Source organism: Athene cunicularia (genome assembly GCF_003259725.1).
Source record: "Athene cunicularia isolate RWA chromosome 4 unlocalized genomic scaffold, athCun1 chr4_part1, whole genome shotgun sequence".
Classification (NCBI taxonomy): domain Eukaryota; kingdom Metazoa; phylum Chordata; class Aves; order Strigiformes; family Strigidae; genus Athene; species Athene cunicularia.
Window position 1 is genome coordinate 32,407,924 of NW_020799098.1, and position 27,479 is coordinate 32,435,402.

General features: G+C 38.9%; 2 protein-coding genes across 2 annotated transcripts; both read right to left on the bottom strand.

Annotated features, from left to right (window-relative positions):
- Window positions 1-434: 434 nt before the first annotated feature.
- ASAH1 (N-acylsphingosine amidohydrolase 1) lies at window positions 435-16,314 on the bottom strand. The gene is made up of 15 exons (XM_026846986.1): window positions 16,301-16,314; window positions 16,142-16,172; window positions 10,999-11,045; window positions 10,715-10,805; window positions 9,408-9,494; window positions 8,348-8,426; window positions 7,389-7,463; window positions 6,546-6,591; window positions 4,974-5,118; window positions 3,925-3,979; window positions 3,637-3,718; window positions 2,905-3,036; window positions 2,543-2,666; window positions 1,943-1,999; window positions 435-1,276 (listed from the first exon to the last, which is right to left on the bottom strand). The coding sequence occupies exons 1-15, from the start codon at window positions 16,312-16,314 to the stop codon at window positions 1,187-1,189; spliced, it is 1,155 nt and encodes a 384-aa protein (XP_026702787.1). The 3' UTR covers window positions 435-1,186.
- Window positions 16,315-16,413: 99 nt separating this feature from the next.
- Window positions 16,414-27,268, bottom strand: FRG1 (FSHD region gene 1). The gene is made up of 9 exons (XM_026846690.1): window positions 27,159-27,268; window positions 26,720-26,787; window positions 25,266-25,388; window positions 24,262-24,319; window positions 23,987-24,101; window positions 23,511-23,615; window positions 22,657-22,748; window positions 21,506-21,616; window positions 16,414-20,623 (listed from the first exon to the last, which is right to left on the bottom strand). Exons 1-9 carry the CDS (start codon window positions 27,218-27,220, stop codon window positions 20,587-20,589), a joined length of 771 nt encoding a protein of 256 aa, XP_026702491.1. The 5' UTR covers window positions 27,221-27,268; the 3' UTR covers window positions 16,414-20,586.
- Window positions 27,269-27,479: the final 211 nt, after the last annotated feature.

The following is a 27,479-nucleotide window of genomic DNA, read 5'->3' on the forward strand; positions in this document are numbered from 1 at the left end:
CCTAAGTTTACTCTCCAGTGTCTTCTCTTTGAGTGTTATAAAACACAAGAGTTGGCACTGGAAACTAGTCCCAGCAATGCAGTCTACGACACAGATAAAACTACTGCCCTCTTCATTATCTGCTTCCTAGTATATTTCTATTTTTAAAGGACCTTTACTAATTTGAATTCCAGCCAATGGTGTGGTCTGACATAGCTTCCCTCTCCCACTTTCCAAAAACTAACCAACAAACCAAAATCCCCCAAACAACCCAACCATTATTGCCTTATGGTAATAGCTTTAACTGTCAGTTTAAGAAAGCTATCAGCTTTTCAGACACTTAAAATCAGTCTGTTTGGAAGTGAATGCCCTTTCTTCCATGTGATATGTAAACATGCATGGTGACTTCCACTGAGGTATGAAATCAGTACACGTGTACTTTAGTCAAAGAAAGCAGTTCTTAAAAAAATATTTACTGTATTAGTGTTTATTTTTTTGAGAGAACAGAAAAATATATATATTAAAAAATGTGTTAACAGGCCAAGAGTGAGCTTCAGCAAAAGATCTATAAATCAGGTAAAAGGCATGTTTTGGCTCAGATCTCATTTTAGATATTTCCCCAAGACCCTGTTTCTGTGACTAGGTATGACACTTGGTAGGTTATTTTATAACAGAGCATCTCAGACATATCCTCATATTGGACCAGAACACTAGCAATTCATCTTAAGTGCTTTGGAAAGAATAACAGAATTGTACTGTCCCAGATTGCCTTCTTACACCCAATTCTTTTTCATGCTTGGTAGGTGCCATTTTAACTCATGTGTGCTTTAGAAGTATTGTAACCTAAAAAACCCCCAACCAATCAACAAAAATCCCCACCAAATCCACAAACCAACAAACCAGACGAAGAATACTGTCATGACTGAAGAGATCTAGAGCTAACTGCTGAACTCATTTGGCAGAAATGGCTGAAATCAAACCAGACATTCATTAGAATACATTTCTCATCAGCAGAACTGCCGATCAGGAAGCAAGAAAGTCCACTGTGAGACAGGGTCCTCCACTGTTAGAAGCTCATTGACATTTCTATATAGCTATTGGATTTCTGAAGAAAGGAGTTAGACTGAGGAATCTTTTTCCAGAAGTATTTTTTCTTGGAGGACTTTCAATTCAGACAAGCAGCTTCCAACACAGGAAAGGTACAGGACTACCAAGGACTACAAGGATCTGGGCATTCCCGCAGGTAAGTCTCTGTATGACCATTATACACAGCCATCAGCGTTGTGCACACAGTCAGCTAACAGACAGGTGGGAGGAAGAAGGAAAAAGAAAAGAAAAAAAGAGAGAAAGCCTCATTACAGCAATTAGTGAAAAACTCTCTGATATTAGCTGAACAGTTCAACTAAAATGAGCATTTCTCTTATTTAGTCAGTAAGATGCAAGCTTATGTACTCAGCCAAGAATGCTGCTTCCACTTAATACAGTGACTAAACTTTATCACTCAAATACTCTTCTCACCCCTATCTTTTTTTTTTTCCTAACACCAAAATCTCAAGTTCAGACTAAAACACCCTCTGTTACAAGAAGCACATGCCTGTAGCATGCCTAAATCATCAGTATATTAACTTATTTCATGCTACTTAAAAAGGCATGTATCACAGGTTAATTCAGGTTAGAAGGGTCCTTAAGATGTCTGTAGTGCAAATGATGCCTCAGACCAGAGCCAGCTATGAGGAAAGGGCTCAGACTACTCGGAGTTTTAAAGCTGTAGGGCCTTTAGAAAACAGCTATCCCAGCAATTACATTTTGCTTTCACAAAGTAATGTGGAATTTGTTTTTGGTTTTACGTGCATGTTTTCACCTAACAAAGCCCTGCATATACCACTGTGACCTTCTCCTCAGGTGTACAGTAATCAGTAGTCTGCCCCCCATTCTACACTTTCTGCAGAAATTGAAGCATTACCTTGTTGAGGACAGGCTTTGTGGAGAGAACATCATAAATTGTTGGTAAGGAGATGTTCTGAAAGAAAATAATAGATTGATGTTATTGGACACAAACCTGTTAGTGTAAATGCTGAGAACTGCTCAATTAGATAAGACAAAGCTTTAAGAGTATGTGATACTCCTACATGTTGAGATCAGAAGAACATGGGTTGCAAAAACTTGAGCAGACCAGATCTCAGTACAGCATGGGACACTCAAGTGTCAGTTTTTGCTGCCTGACAATGTGTGTTTGAATTTCACTGGTGACAAAAACAGCCTAGGAAACACTGAAAATCTCTCTCAAAGTATGTCCAGGTTTATCCCCCTCTGTATACAACTGCAGGAAATGCTTGCAAGAAACCCACCTAGCTAAAGAGAAAGCCTAAGACTAAAGCACATTTGTGTAAAAAGCCAGCTGGTACTTTATTACCCAGAAGCATAAATTGTCACAAAACCGTTAAGACACTTCTGTCATTACAGCAGTGCTTGCTAATGCCCTGAATGCTCCTGGCTGTATCAGGTCAGCACTGTAATGTGGGAGTTTCAAAACAGCAAGGTGAGGTATTCAGAGGATGTTTACCTCTTGCATTGTCTGGTTCAGGCATTTCATTGCAGGTGTTCTACGATTATCCAAGATTAGCGGAGGCTTCCAGCGATCGTAGTTTGTCTCTAACACATACCACGTGCCTTTCTTGATATCAAGGCTGGAAAAGAGGGATATATTTGTGTTATGCTTCTCTTAAGTATTCTGTAAGTAGTAAGTACATATATAGTATGTACTATATACAGCTGGATTTTTTGGGGGCTTGCTGTGGTATTTTTCTATGATGCTAGAGGTGAGTTCTTGCACAACAGGAGTCACAAGAAACATAGGGGACAATTATTGGTGGAACCTGTCCTCTTCTGGAAGGCTGAGTCAGATGTCAGGTCAAGCATACTCACTCCCAGATATCCAGAGTAGCTGTCCTGGAACGAGTTATCACACACCCTTCTCCAGAATTTTTTCCACCCAGTATAAAGTAAGCTGGAGCCAACAGTCTTGTTTTTGCCAGTTTCTCTTTTGCATCCTGGTAACTGCAGATAACAAAGTAGTGTTGGACTATTAAATGCTATAAATGGTTCAAGTACTGGAGTTTCACAGACCTAGGAAAAGTTTGGGTAGTTACTTCCCCTTTTATGCACATATGAGGAGACTGTATCACAATGAAGAAACACATTTAAGCAAAGCTCCTCCACTCTGTACTTCAAGAATGGTTGTTGAGAGGTGCTCTTTGCACTTTTTCTGCATTTAAAACAGGTATAAAATGATGATATGCTGTGTCATATTCCACTAAATTTATTTACTCCATGAGAGCTTTGTTTCTGTTTACTTCCTATAATATACTACTACCTGTTGGATGTGTTTTGATACAGAAAGTTGCTATGAACCTATAGGTATCTGAGTACATTAGGAAAAAAAAAATAATCTGAGAACAATCTGAGGGGTTCTAAGGGATCATGTGTCATGCCTCCTTCCCCCACAGTGCACCAGCAAAATCAGAACTATTTAACGTTAAGGCTTCTAGGAAGATTCTCTATCATTAGATACTAAGTGTACATCTACGTTACTCACACCAGCTGAAAGCAAAGCTGATTAAAGCTGTAGAATATTGAGAGGGCGGGGGATCTGAATACCTTGTAGCATTCTCTAATACCGTTCTTGTAAGAAAGCCCATCCACATACCATCTCTTCTACCAAGAAACCATTCGAAGATTCCTGCAAAATATCACTGGTTACAATAATTTGTTTTCAGAAGGTTCACTCGCACTATTCTAACTCTCACAGCCTTTAAAATGAACTGTGTTTTGTCTTACTCATCTGCAATCTTTTCACCATTTGTGTGCCTGTTTATTAAGGTAACTGGTACTCCCAAAGTCTGGAAAACTTATCCAGAAATAATGAAAGAAATGAGCATTACTCACCAACATAACCACCATCAAGACTGAAACGCTCATTCATTGTCAGGGTGAACAAGTCCTGAAAAGCATGAAACAAGCCAACATTTATCCATCGCCAGCCCATTAATACCGGTAATAAACAAGAGGCAACACTGCAATTTATATGCCAATGGAGCTTCTTTGAGCATCATTGAATTACCAGTTTTCCTTCCCCTGCTGTATGTAACCTTCTTCTCAGACCTCTGTATACTATTGTAGTCCAAAGGCAGACTTTTAAGTCCCAGTGCTAAGTACCCCCTGATATGTTATTGCTGTTCACATGGGCATGCAGCTGTACACAATTCAACCCACACTACTTGCAACATGCAGTTCAAACTCAAATCCCAGTCTTCAACTAGTGTTTCCTTTGGAGGAAAGTGGAGTTCAGCTATACTGGATTATTTTCAGCATTGGACTCTTCCCAATTTATTTGACCAGAAGACAAAAATAAATAGATACAATGCAGGGATTTATGTCAGAAGGGCTCTACTTTGAAAAGGGCCACCTGTAATAGAGAATAAAGGCAGAGCATGTAGAAAAGGAGTTGTGGTAAACTGGAGACCTTGGTAGAGTTCTGTAATGCTGTTTTTTAAGATGCAGATTGACCCCAGATTTCAGGTGACTAGTTTAAAAAAAAATAAAATCTTGCAATGGACTCATTTTCCAGGAAGGATTGGAGAAGGAATCAAAACAGCACAAGTATTCCATTTCACCTCTGGGATCACAGCAACATCTATTTTCTAGCAAGAAACTCCAATCACTTGAGCACTTTGTATTCGCTCCTGTTTGTATTCAGAGTTCAACATTGTTTTTAAGAATTGTCCAAACATAAATATTTCATTTGGGCAATTTCCTTTTACAAGGAAGAGTGCAGCATTGTTTTATTCTACCTTTCTTACTGTGTACCACAACAATTAAGAGGTCACTTATTAAAAAACATCCCAAGGCAGAGGTTGAAAGCAGGAAAATTTATATCTTAAAGGAAAGTCTGAAGGATTATTAACAAATTGACAAAGCCCTCTCCCCATACTTACTGGTTTGACTCCAGATACCATGCCTATGTATCCTGCAAAATTTGTAGACTTGAATACTGTTTTGTTGTTTCTCTGGAAGTCCAAGCTTACTACTAGAGGCTTCAGTTCCCGAGTTATAGTCCAGGAATTATTTTTAACATCCCACCTGCAGGAGACGGTACAGCATTTGAAACTTCCCTCCCTCCATAGCTTTTAAAACTTCTCTTCACAGCACACAGAATTCCTGTGTATGATGCCTCTCCTCTGATCTTACGCATGTCAGCCAACACCACCGCTCAGTAGTTACCTGAGCAGCACAGTAAGGAACAGCTAGGAAGTCTGAAGACATAGGCTAGTCAGTGAAAAGAAACAAATTTTGTTTGAACCAAGAGTGTATATATATAACTCAGTATTCAACAGCACCACCATTACAGCTGGTTTGTTTTGAACACACATAACTTTGCTCTATTCCTGCTGCCAAAGGAAGGCTGCTACGGGTACTGCCTGTAACACCAAGTCTACTGTACCTGCATGGGTAGTTTTTTCTGCAGCAGAATGAGCCTTAAGTTCTTATTTTTCAAAGGGAGAAAACAAACCACATATTACTGGATTGTTTCTACATGAAGGGAAGTTCCAGTTATAGTTTGTAAAATAAGCCAGAACAGTTTCTAGGCAAAAGGGTGCTAAAGAACACCTAGAAGACCATTAAATTCTCTGAAAACAATCAAGGTTTTGGGAACAGCTTTGAAAGTTGCCTTAATTTTCAGGGAGCATGTTCCCAGTATTTCTAAGTGGAAGAAGTTCAACACAAGCCAAATAAAGGGACAGGGGGAGTCACAGTTGACAACATCTGTGTTTTTGATAGGCAGGTAAGAATTTTAATGAAGATGGACATTTAAATTCCATCTGGGCATTGAGAGTCATCTGGATGAGTGACCTTACAAAATATACTGGGATAATAAAAGCAAACAACTGAACAACCTGATCATGAGAGATGAAATGAGAACTAAAAGAGAATCCATCACTGGGCAGCAAACTACAGAGTTTGTATCCAAATGAATTACAATGTTAGGTCAGTGAAATACAGAGCACTGGCTTCTGAGTAGAAATGATTAATGACAGAAAGTACTAGCAGAGCACAGTACAGTAGCTATGGGAATAATCTGGAAAACAACCAACCACAAAACCAAGCCCAAATCCAATCTATATTTCACTGCATATACTAAAATTCATGCTTCTGTCCCATCATGTAAAGAACAAGATATACCATATCTCAGAGGTAATGTTACAGGGACTGTTCTTTGAGTCAAGACAGTTTTAACTGGAGCCGAGAAAATACCAAGTAACACTGGAACAAAACTGTTTTACAAGGTCATTCCTGACACGCTCAGGGTAGTTTGACCTAAGATCAGCAGAACAATCCTTTTGTTCATTTTAGCCTTTTTTCACAATGTGCAGTGGAGAATTACGTGTTACAGTCTTAATAACAACCAAGTCATCATTTAGACTCAAAGAATGTGGGTAGAAATTTCAAGTTCAGCTTTTTCTTTGGGTTTAAAAAAAATTTAAAAAGGCACAAGTTTAGGTACTTACCCGAGAAAGAGTCCAAAATCCAAGTTTCTGGCATGGTACAGCTTCCCTATGTAACAATAAATAAATAATCAAATAAATTTTCTAAAGAAAGAGACATAAATTTAATCTTAGAAAACCAGGAAACGAGTAAGCAGGAAAAATACATGGGAAGGTAAGCTGGGAAAACACCATTGTCTAGTTCCCCTTTTCAATAAGCACAGAAAAATGGTGGGGGTTTTTTGATCAGAGAAGTGTTTTGCCATAACTGAAATCAAGTAATCTTGTAAACTTGCAGTCCATCTCAGCCTCAGATGCTCTTTACATTATCTTAATGCAACGGCAATACCTTGAGCTTCCTCTACAAGTGAGACATTTGTAAGCTCTCTGAGAAACCCTCAGAAATTTCCTAAGCTGGAACAGATGCAGATAAAGACTGCTGAACTGAGTACGTCTCTTTTCTTAAAACAGACTTTCCATTTTCTCTAGCGCCATACATATGCAATATGCATAAAACTAAATACAAAATGGACTCCACTAGAATCCCTCATGGCACTGAGAAAATATCAGGTGTCTGGCTGGTGTTTCCTAGGAAAACAAATGCCACCTATTAAAACTACCGAGACCCAAACACCACAAAAAAACCTCAACAAAACCAACAAAACCAGCTTTAAAAGTCTTTTTTCCTTTTTTTTTAACCTAAGACACCTATGAGCTCTTAATTCCTTTCTCAAGGAATACCATTTCTTATCATTGCTTTTAGTCTCTTCTAATAGACCTTGTCTGCAGTTGAGAAGGACTGTATAATTGAGGTGGACCTTCTCCTACATAAGGGAAAAACGATAACACTATTCTGGGATGCATTACCTGTTTTATCTTCTGCCACTATTGATGTACATACAGTAAAAATTTCATAGAAGATGTTAAAAATAACAATTTCCCCTAGAACAAAAAGAAACAATAGTTTGACAATTTTTCCATGGAATGGTTAGAAAAAAGCATACTACAGAGTTCAACATTACATAATATTTTCTCGTAAGAATTTCTGTTTAAACCTCATTCAAAACTGGTTCAGCAAAATCAAGAGCTTCCTGAAAGGCAGACAGAAGGATCAGAATCTGTTGGCCTTCTGCCTTACCATAGAGAAAGCTGTCAGTCATTGCTTCCTCCTCCTCTGGGAACTTCAAAACAAGCTATAAAATTTGCATTAAAGAAGCAAGCTGCTCTGTGTACCACTATTCCCACACAAGAGCTGCTGACTAACACCAGATGTACTGCTCCTGTACAACGGAAGCAGTGGATTGGCTCCTGTACGGGGGAAGCATATGGACCTTCTCAGTCTCAATTCTGGAAGAATTCAGTGTCTACTTCTCACCTGGAATTGCATTCTTTTGCAGGAGTTGCGGAAGGAAGATAGCAGGATGTGGCAAAGATCACAAAGAAAAGAAAGCACAGCATGAAACTCAGCCCTGCCTCCTTGGTATGTCAGCAGCAGACACAGCTGAATAGGAAACCAATGAGAATCAAGGATTCCCCCAAATTCTGGTGCACAGGAGCTGAGACTTGCTCCAGCACCCAAAACTCAACTCCCAAAGCTCTACAGAGAAGTCCCAGCCTGATTAAAGACTTATGTGATTTACTGCCATTCTCCTCTAAAATACTGTTTTCATTTAGTGTGAGATTCAGTTTATTACTTTATCTACTTTGTTTATTTGTTAAAGTCACAGATGACTATAACTATACTGCAGATTGGTACACCTACTAATCTTACAGAAGCCTGGATTCCTTATTTTCCACTATGTCAATAAAGTGCTCGAAACTATTACCCAAAGGGATCCCAGATGAATTTGCAATCCCTTGGAGTTCTTCATTGAAAGGATAAGGAAGTGTGGCAGTCAGATGAGCCTGAAACAAAAAGTTTTGGACATTGTTTGTGTAAATTAATACTGTTTTTTTACTTATAACAAACCTCTCCCCAATAGGTACATCCTTCCCACAACTGTTAAATTGAGCATTTAATTCCTCTGCAGCGTGTAGAACTTGAGGATGTTTGCAGAGTACTTGGAAGACAAGTACATACTTAGGGAAAGGAAAAACAATTACTTATCAAAATACTGCCAAGTGAACAATGGAGATTAGCACAGTATCTTAACTATCATGAGCAGTAGTACATACAACAGAGTGAAGTAGGACTCTTAGGTGTTAAGAGCTCAACTGGAACTGAGCTTGACGTCAGCGTTTAAGGGAATTCCTAACTTTCACACACTGGCATGACTGTATATACTACCTTCATGTCAACCTCATGCAGGCACACAGCAATACAAATGAAGAGTGGCAGCATGACCTAAGGCTGCTGTAAATAAAGATGGGGGGCAGATTTGACATTTTGCTGTCTCTAGCACTACACTGTTGTCTCCTGTCCTGATTCTATGCCAAAGCCTAATTTAATTAGAACCAAATTATTTTTTAAGATGAGGCCTAGTCAAAGTTGCACCTGTAATGAGACGTTTGCTACAGTTTTCAAAACCTGATTTTACTCTGCTGTTTAAAAGGAGTTGAACATGGCAAAGAGAAGTTCGGTGAAGTGTTTTGCAACTGTGACTAAGTCAGCACCATACATGTCTAGCATGACTAAACCAAACTTGAAAAGATCTCAGAAAAAACTGGAGGAGGAAGAGACACATGGCATTTTAGGTTCAATGGTTTCAGAGGAATTCTGAGTAGTCAAGAAGGGAAAATTTCAGAATAACTCTTCAAAAAAGCATTTTCCTTCTGCAAGTGGAAGAATTATCACTTGTAAAGTTCTTAATTGCCAAATTGAGTAGCATTCTAATTCTGGTAGTCAGAGCATAACAGTAATAAAATAATGAAGCTGAAAATACTTACTATTTTGTTATCCACTATGTCAACAACTTTGCCGCTGGGGAAGAAGGTGTTTGCTATATCTTTAATATTCTGGACCACAGTCTTCAGCTGAAAAGAAGCGCTTTTATTGAATAAAAGATCTTGAGCATAAGAACTGCTAGAATACTAACAGAACTCCTTCACATACTTTTCAAAAAAAACATTTTGCTGAACAAATACATATTTAAAGAAAGTGCTAAATGTGGTGTTCTTGGTGAGAAAAAACACACCCAACTCCCTGCTAAGGAGTTACTCTTCAAGCTTTATTCAAATAACTTTTCTAGGTTAACTCTACCATGTCCCTCTATTGGAGAAAACAAACTCCAGGAAAAAGCCATCCTCATCTTCTGCTCCTTTGATCACATTTTAGTACTCTGCATTCAGAATTCTATCTGTAAAAACATTAATTAGAAGCTCTGTGCTTAAGCACTGATGTTCCTGAAGCCAAAAAGAACCAATAAATGCCTTATAAAAGCACATGCTTTCTGTTTGCAACATGTGAATGGTCACTCTTATGTGATCTAACTCCAAAGTACATGTGAGATAAAGCCTTTCAGAATTTAAGGTGCAGCTTGAAGCTTCCAACACCCACTGGCTTAAATGAGACTTTAAAAATAAATATTATAGTATAAATTTGTCTGGCTTTCAGAGTTGAAAGGTCAAAGCCAGCAGGGATATAGCAAAAAATCCCTGGCCTTTTTTGAGAAATTAAGTATTACTGAATTTTCAGCAACCTTCTGAAGAACAGCTGTTTTAAGTAGTATAAAATAGCCTCGAGTATTTTAAAAAATATTTCTGCTGTGTAAGCACCCATGCTGGAACCAGCATCCCTGAAAAGGAACTTCTTCATTTCCCCCTTGCCATGCAGTGTTTAGATAGAAACACCCCATGCAGTGTTTAGAGAGAAACAGGAATGTGCAGAGGAGAAGAGATGTTGCCTCAGTTTCACATCAGTTTACTGAGGCTGTCCCTTTAGTGTACTCCTCCCCCTTCATTCTGTACTACTTTATGAATAAAGAGCTTTGATAAATGAAAGGCTGCTTTATGCCTCTACATCCCAAACATCAGCACCCCTATACTTGATGCTGCTAGATCAAGTGTTGAACAGAAAAATGTTTGACTCATGCAATTATTCTAGTGCAGAGCCATATCAGAAAAGTCAACTAGAAATATTATTCCTTTCAGAGAACTTTAGCACAAGTATTCCTCTCCAAACCTTTTCTCAAAGTAAAAGGACACATGCTAGTTTTATACTTGCTAAGCTTCAAAGCAAGCTCTGCCTTTCATACCTCTGTCTTTTTGTCGTGCATCAAGTTATCCCATCTTTTGCTGGGAGGTAAATCAAGATTTATGATGTATGTGGGTACATTCCCTTTGAACCTGAAAGATAAGTACCAGAGTTTAAATTTGAAGAAGGCTTTGAGAACATATTTGACAAAATAAGTGCTTCCCACCTGTAACTAGCATTTTCTATATTTGCAAGAGGAACAAGTTACAAAAAACCACCCCTGTTCCAACTTGCAAATCACTGCTTTTCTGTAATTTGTTAGAAAAGTTGAATCAGATTACTTACGTTGGTCCTGAAGGAGGGTATGTTTTACTCCTGCACTCTTCTCCATACTGTAAAGACAGTTAAACATTACTATTCAGCCTCTTCGCTAAACAATTTATTATTCTAGAAGACTTAGTTTTGAATTAAACCTTTAGGACTAGTCAGCTAGTTCAAAAAGGGTGCAGAGGAGAAGACAAGAGGTAGGGGGCAAACAGCAACTTCCCCATGCTGTCTGACAGACCTTCAGACAACTTGACTAATGTAGTCCAAGGCAAACACCACAAGTTTATGATAAATATCCAAACACATTTTTACTCAGTGTGATCCAAGGAAGAGCACTTCAAAAACATTCTTTAGACAAGTTCAGAAACCTTACATCTCAATACGGACCAGTTTTTCCGTTTGTTCAATTCACAATCTAATTTTATAACATCATTCATAATTATGCGTAGTGTTAAGCTTCATTGTGTAGCTGGGGTAGAGAAAGCACGTTCAACTTTGGGCAACAGAGGAATGAGCTATATGGTGTGACATTTTATTTAGTGTGGAAGAGCAATGCAGAATGGGTGATAAGTATTACGAGAGGTGCATTTCAGGAATATAACTAAAAAGTGGTTACCTTCATTCCTGTAAGCATGGCTATTACAAATGAAAGTTTGAGAACTATATTTAGGTATATTCAAAGTGAATGCAAGGGTGTTTTCCCATCAGTTACATAAACCATGCATATACATATATAAACATATGCATCTACATGCCACAATTATAATTGCATGTTTTACCCAGTGAAATGCAAGCAAATGCCTACTAGCCGCACTTGTGCTTCAAGCCAGTTGAGAGCAGACCAGTTTTGGTCCCTCAGCTATCTGAGCATATCAGTAAGCTCCTAAGAGCACAGTATGGTCCTCTAGGAAAAAGGAAAGGTACACATGCTGTTCTGGGAGTTCAGCACAAGCGTTTGGAAGACAGAACAGAAACAAAAACATGTAAGGATCCTTCCACCACTTTCCCCCTTCCCCACCCTTGATTTCCAATATTTATTTGGCTGTACTAATTAGATTGCTTTATGAGTGTGCCCTTTTAATGCATTCTGGCTCCAGCAAAAACTGAGACAAGATTTCTAGCAGCTACATATCTGGGACAAGAAAGCTAACTAATATCCACATTCTCTTTGGGCTAATCACATTATCTGTTTTTAATGCATTAACCTAGAAAACACATCTTACATAATGCCACAGACTTTAAACACTGGCATAATTTGTCACAACTGGAAACAGGAATTTTGAAGTGGGATTGGTTTCTGTGTGTTGTATTTTCTTTTTGTATTGTTTCTAGTAGCTGGGAGAAAGCATGAGATGAATTTTGGTTTTCCTACATGCGAGACAAAGGTATAAGACTATCTATATGTTTCCTAGATTTCACTGCAGTGCGGTTACAACCTTTGTACAGCTGGAACAAAAGGTCAAACACAAGAGGCCGTTCAATTTTCGAAGTGAGGAAGTTTCAAAACAAGGAGGGTAGGGGAAGATATCCCATGACTAATTAGTCAGAGGCTTTGTGCAAAGCCAAGCAATACTTAACAGTATTAATTCAATTGTCTTGTAAAATGTTCCATCCTGCAGTACTAAAATAAATCAGAAAAAGTGACATTACATATAAATCCTACTGAAATGCATGCACAGATTTGGACCTTGAGGAAATATCTGCTGTCAAAATACACTTCTTGACAGGTACAGCCTGTAACAAAAAATTATCCAAAATGGATGGAAGTTCAGTTGATCTGTCAGTACAGCCCATGCGTACACAAAGGAAACAGTGGCAACCATGCAAACTGATTTCAGAGGATTTTAAGTAAGTGATATTCCAAGTACTGAATGTTATGTCACTCCTGACAGATTCAAGATTTTAATCTCGTATTTGAAGCTGTTTGTGTCTTCCCAACCCTTTGCAACCTAAGCCACAAAAAGGGTGGGGAAAGCAGCAGGTAAAGGAAGAGTTAAAGGAGAGAAACTGAGAAAATGTTCCCTCCTTACATGTCAGTAATTTTAAACTTCTCATCTGTCTATGTATAAAGCAAGCTAAAGAAACCAATAATCCTCAAAACAACCTGTACATCTTCCAAAACTGCTAGCACCGAGACATCTGAAGAAAGTCAAGATTATTAACAATTTCTTTAGGTAAACTATTGTATGTTGGCATACAAGCAGTAATTTAAAAAGATGTCAAGACAACCAGAAAACTAGCAGTGGTATTTTTTGTTTTTTTTTTTTTTTTTTTTTACACAAAGTTCTAATGAGTAAGACAAAATTCTTACCTTCTGCAATCAGCTAAAGACTAACTGCAAACTTTTATGACAAGGTAAAAAGAAAAAAAGACACCTAAAGAATTTTCTTACAGCAACAGCAAAACCACCAGGCACTATCACCAGACTGAAATAAGCAGCTATGAAGTTACTGCTGTGGTCAGCGAGATCCTCCCCTCTGCAGAGCCTTGACACTGAAAGAGGAACAATAAATGCTCTCTGAGCAAAGCAGGAGTAGCCTTCCAGCATGCAAAGACTGCCCTGAATTTCCAACATGACAAACCAGAGGTAGTCTCCTAGAAAAAGCCAACAGAAGCTGGCTCCAAACAGGACGTCATCACTATAAATTTCCTTTGCAAACATGCACTGAACTCCCTAGGAGGACTACAGCTATTCTTGAATGCTGATTAAATGCTCCTTTTTGTTTTGTTTTGTTTTAAACTGCCTGTTACTCATAGGTTGAAAATTAATGCATGGTTTAATGACTGCTGAGTAAATATTTTAAAACCTAGCCTGCTTTCATCAATATGAAATAGGCTGAATGCAGTTTGTCCAGTCTAAAGAATGCCAGCACTTTCTTTATTACCCTCAAAGGTATTTTTGAGGGGGACCATCACTGGCATCCTTCTTTAGTATTCAGTGTTTCTCATCTTCATATTAATAAATATCAAATGACCTCTTTGAGCTATGAAACAGGATTCTACAGTTTAAGAACGTGGCAATCAAGCTCTTTCAGACAAAGTAATCTATTATATTCAGCATTTTCTGGTCTATGAACCCTATGGTCCAACACATTTTTCTTCCTTACGGGACAATGCCAATGCAGCATTCTGTTGTGCTGCAGCATCCCCAACTCTGCTCACCTTTCTGAACATGGAAATAAAAAGTACTCTTGCAGTGCTGAAGAAATTGGGATCAAGCCAATTTAAATTAGAGTTTGGACAAAAAGCTCAGTATGATCAAAGAGGCCTATGTGAAAGCTAAATGGACTGACAGTCTGCACCACTGAGATGTAATTCATGGCATTTAGCATCTATGTTCTCTGTTAACAAAAAGAACCCAACCAGCTGTATGAAGGAAAACAACAATCATTTGCTGAAGAATGAACAATGATGCACCCCAGCACCTCAACCCAAAATAAAATATATGAGCCTGATATCTGGCTGCACAGCAGCACAACATGCAACCTGGACACCCAGTGGATCCTGTGCAAGCGTGAAGATGTACCAAGCAAAATCAAGCTCTACTGATAGACTTTGCTGATAGATGGCACTTTCTTCCCCACTCCACACCCCAGGAAGCTTTTGGCTAAAATTCTGAAGGTGTTTTAAGCTAAAGTTGGCTTATAGTATTGGAAAACTGCTCTTAGAGGGAAAGATGGGATGGGGTGCACAGAAGAGGGCCTAATTCTGCATAGGCAGGATGCTAAGGGAACATGGGTCATACAAATGTCCACAGTCCTCCAAAGCCTTTCCTGCAGTTTCCCCTCTCCCAAAACCCATGGTCATTTTCCCGAAAACAATAGAATTTACTAGGAAAAGTCTTAGAGCAAACATGAAAGAATATAGGAAGCAGTACGTTCCCAAACTATTTTAAAATAAATTGCAAAAGAATATTTTGAAATCCAGAGATATTTAAAAACCTGTCCTCTTCACAGAAGATGGGGAGATTCAGAAACTGAAGAAATGCAAGACTGCTTTGCTGCTTCAGGAATAAAAAATTCATCAGGAAGCAAGAACAGCTGTTTACATGCCCAGGAGGTGGAAGCCAGCCTGTTCCAAGTAACTCCCCACCTTCAAATTCACAATTCCACCAGAAGTTAAATATTCACCCATTCAGTTTAAAAAAAAAAAAAAAAAAGCACCCACCCCCAAGCCCACCTGCTCTACACTTGTCCCCTTGGGTGAAGCTCTATCGAATACACTAAGCAGATTCAAAAGCATACGTACTTTTAGCTATGCCTTCTTAACTTCCCTTTTGAAAAACTACTGCTTTGGTGTAACATCACAATATTTACATTATAGATGTGTGTGAAACTGAACGCAGGAACGAGCAGGGACTTGTAAAACACACCAGATAAACATCAAGACTTGTAACCGCGGCTACGCCGGTTGCTAGACGAGCCGTTTAAAAGTCACCAAGTCCGTGAGGGCAGCGAGACGCTACCTTAAATTCACACGCGTGAATTTAAAAGCACACTGGGCCCCTGCGTGGGGAAGAGCGGCACGGCGGCCAACTCCCTCCACACTCACCCGGCGCTCCGGAGCCTCGCCAGCCCAAGGATAAAAGAAATGCATTGTAAGCTGTGAAAGCCTTGGGCAAAAAGAGGGTGTGCAAGTAGTGCGTAGGAAGGAACCAGCCAGACCGTAAACTTGAAATTGCACAGAGCTTTGGAGACCAAGGCAGAAAAGTGTTTAAGCACAGCTGCAAGAAGATACAGAACCAATCAGGGGATTTAGGCAATGAGGAAAATTACAGCACAGCAGGAGAAATCTCAAGATTTTAATGGGAGCGTCTTTCACAAATAGGAAATCAGGTGGTTTCTATAGGGCCCAGACAAACACCTGGAAGACAGTAATTGTGTATTTACTTGCAGATATCTGAACATACTATTATGATCTACAGTAAGAAATAGATTAAGTTGGTCCTGTTATTTTCTAAACATCTGCAACCCCTTTTGCTCAGCTTTTATTTCTAGAAGAGACAGCTTTTAGGTGGTTGACTATCTTTCTCTAGATGCTTTATTATTTTTAGGACATTTTTAACAGTAGAAAATCAAGGAAAACTTTGGAAAATGAAAAACTTTCTGAATGCTCTGAAGACAAAATTATGCCATCATCACATCATACCTCCACAACTTACTTGTCTGAAGCCTCTTTGTACTTCTGGTTTTCTTTCATCAGTAAAAAAATTCTCAGTTTAAGGAATAGTTAACATCCTCCAGTACCCGTATTTTTCTGACTATGGCTATTCTGCTGTGTTCTCATAAAGACACCTTGTCGGCAGGGTCCACACCAGTACCTTAGGCTCTCCATTTTGTTGTCTAGGTTTCTTCTGTCAGTTTTCAAAAAGCTATGTTAAGTCAGAAGAAAAATGGTTCTTAAGATGTGCCGTTTCCTCATTAACTGCAGTACCTGACAGCTAGTGTCACTGATAACTAGTAGTTAACATCCACCCTTGTGTTTTCATACTCATCTATCCAGTACTGTATTATCATACCCCAGATCTGTTCTTTCTTCCAGAGTAGAGGCTGCACATATTACTTTCCCTTTTCTCTGTTTCACTTAAATTAAAGCTCTTTGCGCTTAACTGCGAGGACACAGTATCACCAAGAAGACCCCATGAATACCTCAAATGGGAAAATATCCAGTGGACTCCTTATAGCAACAGTTTAACTCACTTATCTTCACTGCTTTGTCATACCTTTAATTTTCTTTTCCTGGAACTCAAATTCAGGTGAATTCCCCAGACCTCTGCTTCTGTGTTATCTCGGCACACATTTTTCAGCAAGAATCTAATGTATTGTTAGTTCCAACACAGAAGGCAAGCCCACTGCTCCTACAACATCCTTGTTCCCCGCAGGGCTGCCAGTCCCTTGCCAAATCCACTACTTCCTCTTGGAAGGGGAATCCAACCCCTCCTTGGGACAGTCTCATTTCATTTTCTCTGACATTTATTCTGGTTTCATTTATTCCTAGGTCTGTACCAAACATGCCTCTCAATTCCATTTTTCCTTTACTATCACAACTACTTAACAGTGTCTACACCTTGCATTCTCCTATTTACATTGATAAAGATGGAGTGGATTTATTTCCTTTCCACAGATAGTTCTCAGGGTCTTTTTCAGATTCCAAGTACTCCCTTCAGCACCCTTTCCACCAGTATAGCAGATTCCTGCTTCCAGGTGCATCTGTGTTTGAGTAATCATTTTTATGAGTTCTATCAGACATGATTTTATTTATATTCTCAGGAGGGAAAACAGATGCTGTAACATCAGTCTACTTCAACCACCAGCATTCACTTCAGCTGTGTTTAAGATTCACAGTGACTGTCCATCAGTGACACCTGCAATGAACTCCCCAATAATTATTCTGGCCCACAGCCTGCTCCTTGTGGTGCTGCCCCTTTCCTAGTGTTTTGGCAGTAGGCCACTTCCAAGTCCATGACATTGCAATGATTGTTCGTCAGGTTACATTTCTGGGGATGGACACGAAGCATGGTACCTACAACTGGAACTACTTAATGAGCCCTAATCCCCTGTCCTAGACCAGACTGAAGAGCTCTGGGAAAAAATGAATTACATTTTTTCCTGTGATGGTACAACCCACAGCTATGGTGCATTTTCACCCAAGAATTCCTCAGACTCTGGCCAGGAGCATTCACCAACAATCACCTATTTATTTCCAGCTTTTGGCCCTCTCCCCACAAATTCAGCGCTCACACTTCTCTCAGATCTCCTGGGCATGTGCAATGCACCTTCTCCAACAATACAGGAACTTAAAATACTTGCCATGGAAAAGGCAGCATAGCCCTCTTCTTCACAAGAATTGAGTCACAGAGCATACAGGCACACACTGTGATCCAAAAGCATCTAAGCTACATATACAAATCAACTTCACCTGCTTGACCATTTCTGCTATTGGTAAAAAGCCAGCCACACACTACACCTGCATGGTGGCTCTCTTTGACAGGATGTCTATCTTTATTTGACAGCAATCAGGTTATATACAGAGTTCTCTGGAAAAGTCAACTATTTTCTCTCAAGACCACTAAAAATCAGGGAGCTTTCTCTCTGGTCTACATCATTGCTACAGTTTGTCTCCCAGGGCTTAAGCTATATGACGAATAGCTTGCCATTAGTACATATACCTTTAATTTTTCTTGGAGCTGTTCCCTTAATGCAAGCCAAATATTCACAAGTGATACAGTTAGTAAGATTGTGTAACTGGGTTATTGATATATGAGGGAATTTTAATTCTGGAGATACTTAAAAAATAGAATCAAAGATCAGTCCTGCTTATTAGCTTCTTTCTGCAAATGTTTTAATGCAGAGTCTCACTACAAACATGCTGGTATTCCCGGCAACTGCTTGCTTTGAAAGAATGTGTAATTAATAGAAAGTGATGGGAAATAAAAGATAATTTTCAGTCATTCCTGCTATGTGGTAAGCTTAAAGAGTAAACTCAAAGTTTTGTACTAGAACCTAAATCTATGAAAATTTTAAAATGAAACTGTTGATACTGGTAAAAAGGGTAAGCATTTGATCAGTTTACATAAACAGGTAATATTCTCTTTTTGTTATATGTTCTGCAATGTAACTACGTAAGTGATAGATAAATGAGAATTGTCTTTTCCCCCATAAGAAGATCATTTAAGTCTAAAAAACAGCTACAGAGGAGTTTTTTGTTCCCATAAAAATGGAGGGAAAAATTCTCATTTGATAATTTCATTGCAGTAATTTTTAAAATTCAGCACAGATCTTGCTTCTATTTATTTTCTCTACAATCTAGTAGAACTTCTATCAGAATTAAAATACAAAATCTTATGGAGCAGCTAGAATAAGAAGTTTTGCACAGATTTGGCCACAGAACAAAGTTACAAGCATAACTACCCCAATATAGTCACACAAACCACTCCCCAGAGGGGGCATTTTGATCTCATTTAGTATCAACCTCAGCATATAAAGCTGAAGTGGGAAGAAAAGGCATTCATTCCAAAACAGCTATTCAAACCAGGAACTAGTGAGAATGCCTGTTCTTGTAAAATACATATTAAATGAACAGCAGGTTTAACAGATATAGAACAAGTAAGTTCTACTACCTTGGAGGGAAAAGCCCTGTGGCAAAAATCTCTGTACTCCGCTGGATAGAGCTGGGTATGGAATGGCATCAGAGAAAGGTATGGATTTTTGTTTGCTTTCCTGGAAGCAAAAAAAGTTTCTAAGAATTCTTATGTTACATCATGAATGGGCCCAGCCTGTGATTTTTCTTGTTATAGTTCCATAAAATCTGTATTGGCTATATCCTTATTTTGCTAAAATTCTTGAAAAATAAATGCCTTATTGCTAACCTCAGCTAGCCTTTCCTAACCAGCTATAACTACTTTTCATGCTGAAAAGTTACTGGAGGGCTTAAACAATTATGATGTACTTAAATTCTCTGTGCTTCAAGACCAACTGCCTATGAAATTGGAGAGATTTAAACTGCCAATACTGACTATATCTTATTGGTCCTTTCTTGGGCTCTTTTTAGACACATCATTATCTTGCATAAGCTTACAGTCTGCAAGCTTGTGTGCAGTTCAAATTGACAGCTAGGAGAAGGTCCATGGAGACAATTTAAATTATTACAATAGAATTCCTCAACACTGTTACCACATAATCTTTATGATGCAGATTACAGAAGCTGTGGAGAGAGTAAGCAATTGTTCTGACTGAGATAGTTCCTGTGGAGATGTTGCTACTGAAAAGTTTCTTGGTAATCAGAGCAGACGGGGGTAACCATATTTTATGAGATACTAGGAATGCATATTATACTGTGACCTTAAAAAAAAAAAAAAAAAGAGTCCCTGCTGTTTTATTAAAGTCCATGCCATAAAGAAACAAACAGATTTGCAAAATCGATTTTTCTCTCTTGCCAAATACGTGGCCTGCTAACACAAAAGAGCCATCCCCTTTTCTTACAAAGCACCTGCATTTTCATTTGTAACAGGGTTCTTAGAACTTCTCAACACTTTTTTTTCCAGCATATGGATTATGCCATTTATCAGCTTTAACTGTGGGTCTGTTCTGAACATTGTTTTATGAAGCCTGAATATTCCAGCCCAGCGCTCACCTGATGCAGTGTAGAATGGCTCTGCCCATGTCCTGTTCAGGATCTGGTAGGATATGTTCCAAGACATGCATTTTCAATTATTTCTTCTTGTTCAATACAGTTACATATTTCTTAATGGTTCATTGTATTAACATATTCTACTTTTGAACTTCATAGCTGTTCTCTTCTGTCCTGTCTCTAAGCTCAGGTTCCTTTCATCAACCTTGAAAGATTCAGTGGGTCAAATTGTTTTCCATTAAATAATTATCTCACTATTTCAAATAGTGTGTAGGTCTAGAGTAAGCTTAATAGTATTCATTACTGAAAGATAACATCAGTTTGAAGCTTCATTACGGCTCTCAGATGATCCTTTAAAAATAATGTAATAAAAACTTCAGTAGAACACCTTCAATAAAATAACTATAAAACATTTTACTCTTGTTTTCAGTTTGACCCTATGATCAAAGATGCAGAAGAAAATGGACCAGCTGGTTGTCACTTGCAGTATCTATCCGCTTTCACTTTTGCTCTCCTATATGGAAAGAGTAATGACACAAGATTAATACCAAGTAAGATTACACCTGCGTGTTTTATCTGCCTCAAAGTGTTAAGGAAGCATTGAAAGCAATTTTTCTTAAACTTTACTTCAAAGCAAATATAAAAGCTGAACAACACTTTGTATTTGTTAATTTTGTTTTCTTATGGAGCTAAAACCGCAATGTCTGAAGTTAACCTTGTCTCTCCCTTCAAATCATCATGAATTCCATTTTGTCCACTGAGAAACAGAATTCCATTTCAGTGTGATTTAAAAATGACACTCGACCTGTGATGGTCCAGGAGTGTTCTCACATCACTTGCAATTATCAGAAATAGTCTTCTGCATTCCACCCACTGAATTAATGCAAATATTTATACTGTATACAAAAATGTTTTAAAATTGAAGACAGTTTCTATAGTCTCAGCTCAGGCAGAAAAAAATAAATATATCCCCACTAAATAACATGAAAATTATTCTTAGTAAATGCTATTTCTCTTTAAAAATGCAGCTTTCCCCTCTCCAAAATCTTCTCGTGCCATAGGTATTGAAAATGTCAAAAATTAACTTAATTTGTGATTAAAAAGATTCAGCCTTCAACTCCTCTGTACAAAACAAACAACAACCTAGTTAAAGACTTCCAAAAGAATTAATTTCTGAGTAAATCCAAACTTGCAAACTTCAACTAAATAAGTGGAAATTCAGAATTAAAAAAAAAAAAAAAAGACAACCCCAGAACTCATGGATAACACTGACCAGAGAGGAAATGCTCAACACTCCAGTCCACTGAAATCTCTCTCTCTCATAACTCAGGCTTACTGTAATCCCATCTCCCAGTGGTTTTTAAATCAATATATTATTTCTTGTACTTAGAAGTACCTGTCAAGCAACATTTCATGAAAAGTGCCCTCTTTCCTGGCTTTTCTGAGGGCTTTTGTATCTTCTTTGCTTATTTTAAGCTTTTTGTCTTGAAAACTTTGGAATTTCTTTCTGTAAGGGGAAGAAAGAAAATGTTAAAAAGTGTAAGTTCTTTAAAGTTTTGTGTTTCACTAAAACAACAACGATGTTAAGAATCATAACTTCTAGTATGCAGTAGACAAGTGGCCTAATAAAATCCAGCAAACCATCACAGTATCATATATTGCACCAAGACTTCTGTAAGTGAAAACTATTCAGAGTTTTTTTTGGCATTTGGAAATGAGCCCCTACATGTTTAGCATGCCATGGTTACAAGTTCTAAAGAGCCCCTTCCTCAGCTACTAGCATGCCAAATCAGGGAGCAAAAGTGTATTGGGTGTAGGTGACAAGGTAGCAGTAGTGGAGGAGCTGCAGGGGTGGGCTCTGTGTGAAGAGGCCAGGGGCTGCCCTGCGCTGGATGTAGCTGACTCTACAATGGACCACTGCAGGACATGGCTGAGTCGCTGAGCAAAACTGATGGCACCTCTGAAAACATATTTAAGAAAGGGCAAAATGCCACAGTGGCAGAGGAAAAAAAAAAAAAAGCAAAATGGCAGTTTGAATATCAAGGACAGGGAAGAAGAAGGGAGAGGTGCTTCAGGTGCTACAGCAGATATTCCCTTTCAGCTCATGGAGAGGACCATGCCAGAGCAGGTGAAAAGTGGGAGAGGAAACAAGTGGCAAAGAGAAACCACCATGTATTGACCCATACCCCCATCCTGCTTGGGGAAACAGGTAGAGGAATCTGGAGTGAACCTGAGGTTGGCAGATGGAAGAAAAGGTGATGTTTTTAATTTTTGTCTTTGTTTCTCACTACCCAAGTCTACTTTAGTAGGCAATAAATTTAATTAATTTTCCACAAGTTAAGTCTGTTTTGACTGTGAGGGTAGCTGGTATGCAATCTTCCTGTCTTTATCTCAATCCATAAGCTTTCTCATCCCATTTTCTTCCCTTATCCTGCTGAGGGGAAGGTGAGTGAAAGGCTGGGTGAGAGTTCGGCCCTTGCACCAAAGACAACACTAAAGAAAAGTGAAAAAAGGTAATCGAGCCTGTTACAGCTCTAAACTACATACACATAATTGATTTCACACTGTTTAACATTGCCTTTGTCTTCTTGTGGAACGTCATCTTTCTTCTTAGTTTCTCTTTCCGCACAAGTACGAATCTAGTAATTGAAAGAAAAAAACAAACTAGAAAACATCTGTATTTTTAAAGCCAGAAGTTATAGGTTAAAGACAACAACATTCTTCATAAAAGAATGAGACTCACAGTGACTTTTTAAATTCAAAGCTTTCAAGCTGGTTAATTCACAACTGGAGACAACTGCAACAGAAGCAAGAGCTACCTGAAGTATGGTAAATATTAAGTGTAATCCTTGATACTACTGTAAGACATAATCACCTTCATCTCAAAGAAGCACCATTAGAGTTCTTAGTTTTAGCAGGGGTAAAAGGACTTTTTCCAGAGACTGACTTAAAAATATTGTTGCTCAGACTAGTAGACACCTATCTCTATTTGGAGGCACACCTGTATTTTCCATGTCCAGATGAAGTCAAGACAGTCTGTTTACATTTTCTTACTTAAAAGTTCTCCCCTCCTGCACCATTCTGGTAAACTCTTCGTCCCTGCTTCAATCATGATTCATCTCTTCCACACCAAGCTGTTCTGAACTATTTACACTACCATGTAGACTGTCTTGTCCCCCAGCATCTTGCCCTTCTGTAGTGGTAAAATATCTTCCTGTTTGTATTGGAAGCATTTCAGTTTATGCAGCCCTGGAGCTCATTTACATTTCTTGTGATCAAATCACTTGACAGCTTATAGAAAGCTGTTACAATGGTATTAACAATAAATTGTAGCACAAAGATACCTAGTTTTTTTGAGCATCTGTGCCAAGCCTGTATCAACTGTAAAAGTTATAGGTTACCTTTATCATTTCTTCTTCCCCCGCAGTTTTGCTTTTGGCTTCTATGTCTCCTTCTTCATTACATCTAATGAAACGGCTATTTGCTGCTAGCAATGCCATTTTCTTCTGCAGAAACAGTATCACATATTGTAGTATAAAGAGTTTGTATATAATCTTCAATTCATAACATTTATCCTCTACAATAAACCAAAAAATTCTGTAAATGCATTTTATTCTTTTATATACAGACACAGCAGACTTGCTGGCTCCTTCATTCCTAAGATGCTTACAGCTGCCAAAATGCAGTAACTTGAAGGATTTTAAGAACTTTCAGTTATAGTAAAGGCATTGCAGTTGGGAAAACAGAAGATTAAAAGTTACAGTATGGAGGAGACTGCAAAAGGCTTTTACTCCACAGACAAAGAATATCAATATAGATTAACTCAAAATACAGCCAAATGCTAGGAACACCAAATGAACTATTCCAAACAGCTTACATCTTGGAAGACAGGTTCCCATTGCTCTCTTGATCCTATTGCATCTGAACGTCCAACAACAAGTCCATCTGAATTTATACCAAGGTATTTGCCATAACCGGACTTCAGAGCAATCCTCCATGAGAAAATGCAGGAAAGCAATAACAAATGTTTTTAACTCAAGCAATTTACAATATTCAACACAAACACTTTATTAGCAAACAATGAATTTCAAGAGAATATTAAAAAGGTATTCACACCAGAAAGAAAACTTGTAACATTGTTACACAAATTACCTTGTATCAGACAACTTTACTGCTGTAAACTGCTCAGGAGGACTAGGGCCTTCATCATCTGAGGAATGAATTTTCCATTAGTTACGTGTGAAATATTTAACATACAATGTTTTAGCCTGTTAATGCTGTAGTTTCACAAAGAATTAAACTCCAGACATTGATAAATACTATAAAAAGCTGCAATACTTCATTTCTTTAAAAATTCCTTTTTTGAATATTCACTTGTGAAAAAGCAATGCAGGTACTCATTTAAATTCAAATATTTAGAGTGCTTAAAACAAGATACAAAAGAATGACAACTGTAAATTTCTTTGTACAAGGATTGAGAATGTTCTCCGGGTGGCTTTGAAAACCTTAAGTCTCCTTGTTAATGTTATTTTTTCTGTAACAAAATATATTACAGTTCAGCTATGGTAACACAACTCAATATCCTAAAAGCTACTAGCCTCTCCATCTGTCAAAACCAAAATGAGATAATAGTCCATCGTTGCTTTGATCTCACCCTGGAAGTGAAACACAGAGTCAGGATTCTGCAACAGTCCTTGTCTAACTGATGGCTCTCAAATTCAAAGCAAGGATAAGCTCATTGTCCCATCATGTTAGTAGCCCACTTGCACAGCAACAAAACAAGTAATTAAGATAAGGATGCAGCAATAAGCCTTGAAACCGATGTGCCTTGAATTTCATTCTTCAACTAACACCATAAAGATTTTATAGGATTTAATAAAAGTTATACTGCTGTTTATCCAATAAGTGGTATGGCCTTTAACAGGTGATAGTCTCCAATGCATTTCAATTTACTGCACACATAAACCAGCAAGAAACTAGATTAAGTGAAACTGACTAGTAGTCATTAGGTTTAAGTCATCTGCATGCTACTACTAGGATTACTGCATTATTTGTAATAAACTGTTTCAAGCTATAGAACTGCTTGCCTTTAAGAGATACTACTTTTACGCCTTCCATTACTAAAACTGCTTCTTTCCAAATTTCCCGAAACAAACCTTTATGTGGCGCTCCAAGAGTAAACAAGCCATTGTCGAGGGCATGGATGTAAGCTCCTTTATCCATTTCTATAGCTATAGTTCCTGTAATTTCACCGAAGTTACTGATAGCCCACCAGTTTCCTAAAATACAAAACCATGACAGTTAATAAGAGTAATTACAACTTCTGATTACAGTAGTTGAAGAGACGATACTTCTGTGTCTTCTCTGAGATTTGAAATTCTAAAGATACAATTGCTATTGCTATTTCAAGATCTTTGTGCATTATTTCATAATATAGAAACAATTTAATGCTGTTGCTGCTGAATCAGTAAGTCCTGCTGTTCTACCCACCCTGCCATCCCTCGTTACAGGCTCCTACGCTTCTTTACATTAGTCCATAGAGCAAATTGATCCATTCAGCTGATGCAGCAAGGACACACCTTTCAAGGAAGGTTGGGGCTGTTTTTCCTTCCTCTGAACCAGCCTCCTGCACTTTTGGGGTCATATCTAATTCCTAGATTTTCCAACAGAACAGAAACAAATAAACTGTCTCACCTTTCTGTTAAATTACTTCATGTGAGGTGTGATCTTTAGACTTCAGTTGTTCAAGCCAATCTGTGTTTGAACATTTGAGCCCCACAGAATTCTACCAAAGTTAAAGGTAGCCCAACCCATATGCATGATTTAACATTATGACGTTTGTATTTTTTTTTAAACAGCAAATCTTCTCCTGGTATACTGTTTTATATGATTAGGATAATAACTACTTTTAATTAACCTGTACACGTCTTTTTTCCACATGGTAAATTTGGCAATTCTGCCTCAAGCAGAAGTAAATCTTCCCCTATCTTTACAAAACCCGTGGAACTAATCATCTTGTCCTATACAATCAGGGATCAAAAATCCATGCATGAATTTTCAAAACCTCCCACTCTGAAACCTGGCTAAACTGAAGAATACAAAACATCTGTGACGTTATTCTAGTTTAAGCCAGAACAGCCCATTTTCTCACATATCCTAATTTCTTTTAACACAGCAACAAGTATGACTTCCTGTTGCACTGCTCTAGCTTATGCATATATACACATAATAGAAAATTACATTTATCTGGTAACGTGTGCTAATAATAAAAGTAATGGTAACAGAAGATGTGAATTGTTTACATAGAAATGCAATCATTATATAACATTACAGTGCTAAAAAGTTTATCTTCCTAAAGTAAACATCGTTAAGGAAAAAAAAAATCCAAGATGACATTATATAAGAACATACTTTAATTAAAATAAGTGGCGACACATCAGTGTTAGAAGTTCCACGCGGAGTCTAGGAAGATCCCAACGTACAAACAACATGCTGTGAGAAAGAGTTATTAATCTCTACAGGGACTATACTTGGTTTACAAAGTACCATAACAATCTCTTCAGCTTGTGCTGCCCACTATAGTTTCCATAATTCCTGGAAAGCAGCTCACCAACAATATCAAGTTGCTCTGCCGCCTCCTCTTCCCTTTTCCTTTTCTTCTCCTTGTGCTTTTTCTTGCTGCAAAGGGAGACGCAGAGAAATAAGAACGTGCATCCAACCGGCTCTTCTACAGCGGGCTTTCTCGCACAGCCTCGCTCCCAAGCCCCACGGGAGCGGGCCAGTGACACCAGCCAGGAGCAAGGGGCTGACAACCCGACAACCCTTGCCCTGGCCGGCGTTGCCCAGGCACACGCGCAGCCGGAGGGACGGGACGGGACGGCCTGGCCTAAGCTCCATCCAGCATCCGACGCGACCCCAACGCAGCGAGGGGAGCCCGGCCGGCGTCCGCGGCCCCAAGCACCGTCGAGCTGGCAGCACAGCGGCTGCCGCAGCAGCCCAGGCACGGAGCCCAGGGCAGAGGCGACAGCAGCAAGCAACTCGGTCCTCACCTTTTCTCTTTCGCCCCTTTGAGGACTAACTTGGTAGATTTAACGCAAGAATACTCCGCCATGTCGGACTACGGGCAAGCGCGGAAGTACAGGCACGGCCACGCCCCGCCGCAGGACGGAAGCCCTGGAGCACCAACCTTCCTCCGCCTTCGTCCCGCTCCTTACGGAGCTCGAGCCCGCTGCCGCCTGTGGGGCGTGTCGGTGCGCGCATGCGCCATGGCCAGCGAGGCGGCGGGCGGTCCGCCTTCCCTCAGCGCAGGGAGCGGGCCCTGGGCGCTGAAGTTGAGGCGGGAATAAACCAAGAAAAGTTTAAAATTACGT

Excerpts from the sequence above, each read along its gene's own strand:
- ASAH1 (XM_026846986.1), bottom strand. Across the intron at positions 5,119-6,545 it reads GATTTTGGACTCTTTCTCGG|GTGGGATGTTAAAAATAATT; the intron begins GTAAGTACCTAA and ends CGTCTCCTGCAG. Across the intron at positions 2,000-2,542 it reads TGAACCAGACAATGCAAGAG|AACATCTCCTTACCAACAAT; the intron begins GTAAACATCCTC and ends ATTTTCTTTCAG.
- FRG1 (XM_026846690.1), bottom strand. The coding sequence starts at position 27,220 with ATGGCGGAGTATTCTTGCGTTAAATCTACCAAGTTAGTCCTCAAAGGG. Across the intron at positions 24,320-25,265 it reads TCTTGGAGCGCCACATAAAG|ATGATGAAGGCCCTAGTCCT; the intron begins GTTTGTTTCGGG and ends TTCATTCCTCAG. Across the intron at positions 22,749-23,510 it reads GGGAAGAAGAAATGATAAAG|ATTCGTACTTGTGCGGAAAG; the intron begins GTAACCTATAAC and ends TTCAATTACTAG.